At 39.3% G+C, this 8,673-nt stretch overlaps 1 protein-coding gene across 1 annotated transcript in view; it reads left to right on the forward strand.

Moving 5' to 3' along the window:
* The window catches only part of LOC143136465 (uncharacterized), a 60,930-nt gene extending 53,562 nt beyond the window's left edge, over window positions 1–7,368 (forward strand). Inside the window, exons 5-6 of the mRNA XM_076297189.1 lie at window positions 4,561–6,638; window positions 6,748–7,368. Coding sequence (XP_076153304.1) covers window positions 4,561–6,638; window positions 6,748–7,368 — 2,699 coding nt within the window. The remainder of the gene's footprint in view (window positions 1–4,560; window positions 6,639–6,747) is intronic.
* The last annotated feature ends 1,305 nt before the right edge of the window (window positions 7,369–8,673 follow it).

The following is an 8,673-nucleotide window of genomic DNA, read 5'->3' on the forward strand; positions in this document are numbered from 1 at the left end:
GGTACGTTCGTAGCCTATTTCAAGTGACAAAATCTATGACTAAAGTTTAGCTGACGGTATAACATCCTACTCCACTGTGAGTTCGTTCGTGACACTCCTGTTAATAGGCTAAACTATTATTCACATTTGCTCAAAGATTTCATAAGTATAAGCCCTTTTCGCTCCCTACGTTGATGTATTCCAAGCGATCTGCTTCTGGGGCGGGGACGTAGTAATTGAAACACCATGCCTGGGTATGTAATCGTTCTCAGGGACGCCCTCTGTTCGCTGGTTGGTCGGCTGCCCAACCTCCGAAGTAAACAAGCGCGAATCAACCTATTCCAGACGGAGTACTGTAGGGAAAAGAAATCGACCGGAAGTACGTAGGCAGGCCGAGGCCAGGCTACAATAATGTAGTTAGTACACCAAATAAGGAAGGCCTATAGATATAAATTGTGATAATAAAATATGTAGATTTTGGTAGTTTGGACTTTTCATGTAGCCTTGGCAACTATAGCCATCTGCCTGAATAATATGCAAATGAAATGACACTTGTTAAACTCAACTCAACAAGTCGTTTGCAATCATTTAACCTGCCATGCTAAAGTCATTGTCACAAACAGTGCAGTGTTCAAGACTATCATTATGTTTTACTCTTATGAGTAGGGTACACTTTTGTGTAGTCTGATGTGAAATGGGTCTTAAATGTTTCTTTTTGGGGGGCACTGACTCTCTCTGACATGACGCTCTTGTTCCTAGATACACTGAACTGATTCATTTAGTTCGGGAGAAAAGCCCACCTAAACTGAAAACTGATTGATTTAGCAAAATAAGCCAGGATGCTCTCTGTCTTAAATGCGGTTCAGGTACACACGCACCACCGCTCTCTCTCTCCCTCTCCGTCGGGTGCGTACTAAACTCAGATGCACACTCGATTTGAAGTCTCGGTCTTGCATGCGCGCTCTTATTCGCTCTAGATTCCGGGAGATTTTATCTAATTTGCGGGCATCAGGGAACCGCTATAAATATGCGGGAGACTCTCAGAACTTCGGGAGACTTGGGATGTCTAGCTAAACAGCACTTTGTCGCCAGCACAGAGTGTACAACGTACTTTAATGTCGTCATGTTTAGCTGACAACAAACTCAAAATAATGACTGTATAGCTAAAATGCGCATCTCTCTCCTCCCTCCATTGTTGTTTACGTTTATGTCGCTGCATGGTATTACACTTGAGTTGTCCTCATGTTGAAAATGTGAGCATACATGATGTTAATCCCCGAGACAAGAAGAAAGCAAAAAATATATCTTTGTACTAAGGAAAATTACAAAAATAGTAACGCACAGTGACTTGGATAGCAACTTAAATCTGATTACTGGTTTGGAAGTAGTAGCACGTTAGATTACTCGTTACTAAAAAAAAGTAGTCAGAATAGAGTTTTAATGGATCCATCACTGGTCGGGATCCATTACATCATTCATTAAACTTGAACTGTTCACCTCGGTTTACCTCACTTTCGGTTAGTGGTTTATAGAAGCAGAATTAATTTTCTCACAATATGTTGTTTTCTGGCGTAGTTGTCATTTTTTCCCTCTAGAGAATCTAGTTCTTTCATCGCTTATCTACACTATGCTTTATAGGGGTTTTCAACCTGCAAGTTGCTCTTTAAGGTGCAGGGTATCATGAAGCTGAACCTGAACATTTTCAATGGAAATCTGTCAATCTCTCACAAGACACTAAAAGTTCAGGTCAATAAACCAAAACAAATGTCCAAAACTAAAATTGTTTACTGAACACAAAATCAAGCTTCTGCCATTGCCATCTCAGTCCCCTGATCTGAAGTCCATAGAAAAGCAGTGGGGTGAGTCAAAGTGGAGAAAGCACAAGTGTGGACCTAGGAATCTGGATGATCTGGTGTGATTTTGTAAAGCTAAATGGTCTTAAGTCCCTTGGTTTGTTTTCTCCAACATTATGGGGTGTAATAGGATAATATTATCATCTGCATTATTGTCAAAGGGAGGCTTAAGAAGCTATTACAAGCAGGGATGCCAATAATTGTGGGCAACATGTTTTTGTTTAAAAATATTTAACATATATAAAAATATATACAAATATATAATATTTAAAATATATAAGATTTTCCTCTTTGTCAGAATAAATTTGCCTCCCTTCAAGGTTGGATTTTTCCTCATTGTTTTCATTGTGAGATTACAATACATCACCAAAAGATTATTTTTTTATTCCTGTTTTTAGTCAATTTTAGCAATGTTGCCAATAATTCTGGAAGGTACTGTAACTCTAAAGGCCAATTTGCACCAAAGACTCATGACAAGACGAGCTGCAACATTCTATAAACCAGGAACTTGCTGCAACACACATTCTAAAAAAACTGTGGCTTAATAACCAATGCCTTTCTTACACCACTCACTGTAGCCAGATATGAACTAGCTAGCTGGCTAGTTACTGTAAAACTCCAAATAATAGCCCAGGCTTTTATTTTCCCAAATCGCCAAACTGCACCGGCTAGTAATAGAGACAGGCATCTATATGAGACATGCCTTTAATTCCCTTTACAACAAACGTTTCCTCTGCAAAGATGGAAAATATCATCAAATGAATTATTTCAAACCACTGAATGAGATAAGATCCAAAAAGCGGGGATAGCCAGAACAGATGAAACACGTTTTAATCAAACATAATTTACAAAGAGATCGTATGACACTATTTGTCACTAGCAATCTATATCTGTCCTCTGTCAAATACAGTTGCATTTTCAGCCCTGACCAAAACTGTTCAGGAATTATTTATGCAAAAGTGGTACATTTGTAATGTTTCATTCTCCCTCCTTTTCGGCACGAATGAAACAGCATGAGAGAGCATGAACCATATAGTTTCTCCCGTATTTTATTTGGCAAATTTGACAACAGTCAGCTTACATTTCAAATCATAGCCTACTTCTTTCTCTTTATCGCCATGGCGGTACGCATTTAGAATAAAGAATAACTTTTTTGAACTCTTTTTTGTTTTGTTGCCAGCATGAAAACAAGCTTACCATCGGCCTATCCGCAAATTTGAAACAAAAGGGATGAATTGAACAATGTCGAAGTCGGACATAGTTATAGGCATAGTTCATATTGAAAAAAAGTTATACAATTTGGAACTCTAGCTTTTCCCCACCGCAGTCTTTTAATGCCATCTAATCATAACGTTAGCGTGCGCAGTCTGCACCATACTTGCTTAAACAGACGATCGGACAGGTTTTAGAAGATTAAATACAACCCGAAACTAAAAAACAGACCTGGGCCCAGTTCCCCGAAAGCATCTTAAGCCTAAGAGTGTCGTAAAGTCCCTCTTACGAATGTCTTAAGATTTGCCGACTGTTTCTCGAAACCATCGTAGCTTAAGAGCGTCGTGAAAACACTTGTAGATCTACGAGTGCTCCAGAGTTCTCGTTACCGGCTAAGAGTGTCTTAACAGTACTTCTCACTGAGTTCACCAACAGGACATACAGAGGAATTACAACTTAGAATACATAATCCAATTTACGTTCCCATTCTTTATTGTGTTTACCTGTGATGAATCAGATTTTAGCGTGCAAAATAGCATAGCCTACATTTAATGGTCATAATAATGTGATGAAAAGCGGACAAAAATGCAATCAAGTTATGAAACGAGACATTGCCAGAATATTTTGCCATTATCTTTGCTAAGTGAGGGCTATATTTTATTAGGCCTATGGGGTAAAAGCAGAGAAAGGAACATGTGGTTTAGTCTGTAGGCCTACTGCATCAAAATCTAAGCCTACACATTTCCTCACTTTCTTACTCGACTTCTTTCTTATCTTCAAACGTGTTCTTAAGTGACACAGCGAAAAATTATTGCATGGTGCAACAATCTAATCTTAAATAATTACAATTATTTATGTCTGTGTGTGGTATATAACCTACTTGGGATGCTTACATGCAGATGTCAAAGTGTTTCTATTTTTAATGAGTACATGTAGATCCGAAGTTTAAACGGTAGGCCTAACGCGCGTTCACGCTACGGGCATGTTCGGGAAACAGTCGGAAAAACCAAACGAACGATCGTAAGATGAATCGTAGAAAACCCTCTTAAGAGCGTGTCTCCGTCGTTATCGGGAAACTGGCCCCAGGCTTCTATTTGAGACCCGCCTTTAACCCAAACCTGTAGCCACACCAGGCATTTAAAAGAGACAGCCGTGTATTTGGGACTTGGCTATTATTTGAAGTTTTACGATAGCCAGCAAAGTTAACCAAGTAGCTGGTAAGGCAACAGTCAGTAAATTTGCATTTGTCTCTAACTTTATTAACATACCTTTGTTGTGCAAACACTGGTCTTCCTACAAACAGAGCTAACGAGTAATTCTCTTCTCTCCTGGCAAAACTGCCACCTCCTGCCTCCTCGTTGTGAGGTAAAAGTATTCTAAAACCTTGCAACTCCGATTTGACATGATGAATACTTGGCAACATTTTGCAGCATTTTCTTCTTGTCGCAAAACTTTAGTGTGATTGGTCTTTAAAATATCATTAAAATGCAGACAATTTATATATGAATGCTTTTAGTAGGGCAAAATACACATAAACAAAGTCAAGAAGTACCAAGCAGTGATGATGCTGATGAGAATACTGCAATGGAAAGTGATATTCACCCTGAAGGGACTCCACTTCTGAGAAGTGAATGCAATGATGAATCTAAACAGACAAGCACCAAGGATTCAAAACCACTTAGAGAGACAGATGATACCCCTAAAGATATTAGCAAGTCAATGTATAAAGGCCAGGAGGAAATAAATGCAAGTGGTGGTTCACGCAAAGATGGAGAACCAGCTTCTGCAACAAAGGAGAAAGAGGATGCAGAGTCTCTTAGAGACACTGAGGATACGCTCAGTGTACCAGGGCTGACCCCAAATGATGATTCAAGTGGAGACCAGATTTCACCAGATGCTAAAGCAACTCATTCATCACCTGAAAAAGACGTTGACTTTGAGGAACCAACTTCATCAGAGAAGGGAAAGGATGCTGAGCCCACCTGCATTGATAAAACAGACCAAAATAGAACCAGTGATCAAACAGTTGATGTGAAGACAACACCTGATGTTCCCACTGAAGGGCCAGACTTTCGTCCAATTGATTTGAAAGGTGTAAAGAATATATGGGCAAACCATGATATAGCAGTGCAGAATGAACATGCCCCCTTAAAGAAGAATAAAAATGATGTGAAGACAATACCTGATGTTCCTGCTGAAGGGCCAGACTATCGTCCAATTGATTTGAAAGGTGTAAAGAATATATGGGCAAACCATGATAAGGCAACACAAAACAGTGGTAATGTTCAAAATGCAGAAAGTAATTCCATAGGTCCAAAAACTGGTGATGGGCTACATTGTAAGGAATCAACCTTGTCATTAAACCCTGTAGATAAATCTGATGAAGAGAAAATGAATGCCAAGGAGGAAAAGGATCCAGGGTCTTCCTGCCCTAATAAACCAGAAGAACATAGAAGCAGTGATGGTGCTGATGATGCTGATATGAAAACTGCAATGGAAAGTGATGTTCCCACTGCAGGGACTCCACCTCTGAGAAGTGAACGCAATGATGAACATAAACAAAGTCAAGAAGAAGTACCATTGGTCGATGATGAATCTAAACAGACAAGCACCAAGGATTCAAAACCACTTGGAAAGACAGATGATACCCCTAAAGATGTCAGCAAGTTAATGTATAAGGGCCAGGAGGAAATAAATGCAAGCAATGGTTCACAGAAAGACCAGATTTCACCAGATACTGAAGCAACACTTTCATCACCTGAAAAACACTCCGCCTCAGAGACACAAACTTCTGCATCAAACCAGGATTTAACAGGAATTATACCTTGTATAGATGGAGAACCAGCTTCTGCAACAAAGGAGAAAGAGGATGCAGAGCTGATCCCAAATGATGATTCAAGTGGAGACCAGATTTCACCAGATGCTAAAGCAACTCATTCATCACCTGATATGAATACTGCAATGGAAAGTGATGTTCCCACTGCAGGGACTCCACCTCTGAGAAGTGAACGCAATGATGAACATAAACAAAGTCAAGAAGAAGTACCATTGGTCGATGATGAATCTAAACAGACAAGCACCAAGGATTCAAAACCACTTGGAAAGACAGATGATACCCCTAAAGATGTCAGCAAGTTAATGTATAAGGACCAGGAGGAAATAAATGCAAGCAATGGTTCACAGAAAGACCAGATTTCACCAGATACTGAAGCAACACTTTCATCACCTGAAAAACACTCCGCCTCAGAGACACAAACTTCTGCATCAAACCAGGATTTAACAGGAATTACACCTTGTATAGATGGAGAACCAGCTTCTGCAACAAAGGAGAAAGAGGATGCAGAGCTGATCCCAAATGATGATTCAAGTGGAGACCAGATTTCACCAGATGCGAAAGCAACTCATTCATCACCTGATATGAATACTGCAATGGAAAGTGATGTTCCCACTGCAGGGACTCCACCTCTGAGAAGTGAACGCAATGATGAACATAAACAAAGTCAAGAAGAAGTACCATTGGTCGATGATGAATCTAAACAGACAAGCACCAAGGATTCAAAACCACTTGGAAAGACAGATGATACCCCTAAAGATGTCAGCAAGTTAATGTATAAGGGCCAGGAGGAAATAAATGCAAGCAATGGTTCACAGAAAGACCAGATTTCACCAGATACTGAAGCAACACTTTCATCACCTGAAAAAGACGTTTGACTTTGAGGAACCAACTTCATCAGAGAAGGGAAAGGATGCTGAGCCCACCTGCATTGATAAAACAGACCAAAATAGAACCAGTGATCAAACAGTTGATGTGAAGACAACACCTGATGTTCCCACTGAAGGGCCAGACTTTCGTCCAATTGATTTGAAAGGTGTAAAGAATATATGGACAAACCATGATATAGCAGTGCAGAATGAACATGCCCCCTTAAAGAAGAATAAAAATTATGTGAAGACAATACCTGATGTTCCTGCTGAAGGGCCAGACTATCGTCCAATTGATTTGAAAGGTGTAAAGAATATATGGGCAAACCAACACTCCGCCTCAGAGACACAAACGTCTGCATCAAACCAGGATTTAACAGGAATTACACCTTGTATAGATGGAGAACCAGCTTCTGCAACAAAGGAGAAAGAGGATGCAGAGCTGATCCCAAATGATGATTCAAGTGGAGACCAGATTTCACCAGATGCTAAAGCAACTCATTCATCACCTGATATGAATACTGCAATGGAAAGTGATGTTCCCACTGCAGGGACTGCAAGGCCTTCCTATACTGCTGAAACACAACAACCGAAAGACTCCTCCCCCAAGTTACCCAAGTAGCCTGGACATGCTGAGGATGCCTCTAGTGATGGTAGCAATACTCTGTAAAGTGAATGCAATGATGAGCCAGGCATAAACACAACAGAAATGAAACACAGCGATACAACAAATTCACCATTCACAGACCTGTCTCTGGAACAACAGAAGCAGCTTTGGCATCACCAAATCTCTGTTAGAGACAGAAAGAGGGAATCGATACAGAAGACCACTTTCTAGTGGAATGCAATGTTTGAGCTCCAGTCAAGCTCAGCTTTCTACTGCAGCACAAAATCAATATAAATCATTTAAATCAATGAAGATTCACTTGACACACATGTACCTGCACAAGGACACATGCACAAGGATTTTGAGGAGACCCATACTGAATTCAATGTTTCAGAAGGCATGAAATGCAAATTAAGCTGTATATTGTATCTCCCTATGTTACTGACCCTGTTGCCTACAGGAAGGGCAGTGAAAATAAAAATATATTTGAACTGAACTGTTAAATTTCTTGTAAAATCCTACTTATGATGTTGCTTAGTATGCTTACTCGGAGAAGTCTCTCAAATCGTTAGATGATAAACTGCTCTGTACACAGCAACTGCTTTTTTGTTGTTGTTTTAAATTAATTTGTATTCATAATGTAAACTGCAATCACTTAAATATGGGCACTGAAAGAGTCAAGTTGTTTATCTGAACTAACAGACAGTCAATCCAAGGTTCCTATTAAGGACACTTCATCCTTTTTGAGGATAACAATTGTCAACAATAGTTTCTTATGAGCCTGTGGCAGACTGTATTTTCGGTAACACTTTACTTGAAGGTGTCTACATAAGAGTGACATGACACTGTCATAACACTAACGCTGACTTGTCATGACAAAAACCGAATGACACTTGACAGAAGTGAGTGACAGAAGCATTATGCAAAAATGTTTATGACTTGTTTATAATGTTTATGACACATTCATGACAGTGTCATGCCACTCTTATGTGGATACCTTCAAGTAAAGTGTAACCATATTTTCTGTGGATTATCTTTGAGATAGATTATTTAATTGTGGTGTTTGCGCAAAATAAAAATAAACATTATACCATCTGCTTTGCCGTGAAAATTATTGCATGCTGATGCACTCTAATGTTCTCTGCAAGATTTAAATTATTATGCTCAGGAAACCATTGCTGGTATTTTGACTTAATTAGAACTCTTCTCAGGTCAACATTTCAGTATTATTAATTCTTTATGGTAATATATTGAGATACTGGATTTTTGATTTCCATGAGCTGTAAATTGTAATAATCAAGATTAGATTAATCAAGATAA

Source organism: Alosa pseudoharengus, unplaced genomic scaffold (assembly GCF_046254945.1).
Source record: "Alosa pseudoharengus isolate Yale_2024_CS ecotype anadromous, Long Island Sound unplaced genomic scaffold, YU_APseudo_1.1 YU_APseudo_1.1_scf_20, whole genome shotgun sequence".
Lineage (NCBI taxonomy): Eukaryota > Metazoa > Chordata > Actinopteri > Clupeiformes > Clupeidae > Alosa > Alosa pseudoharengus.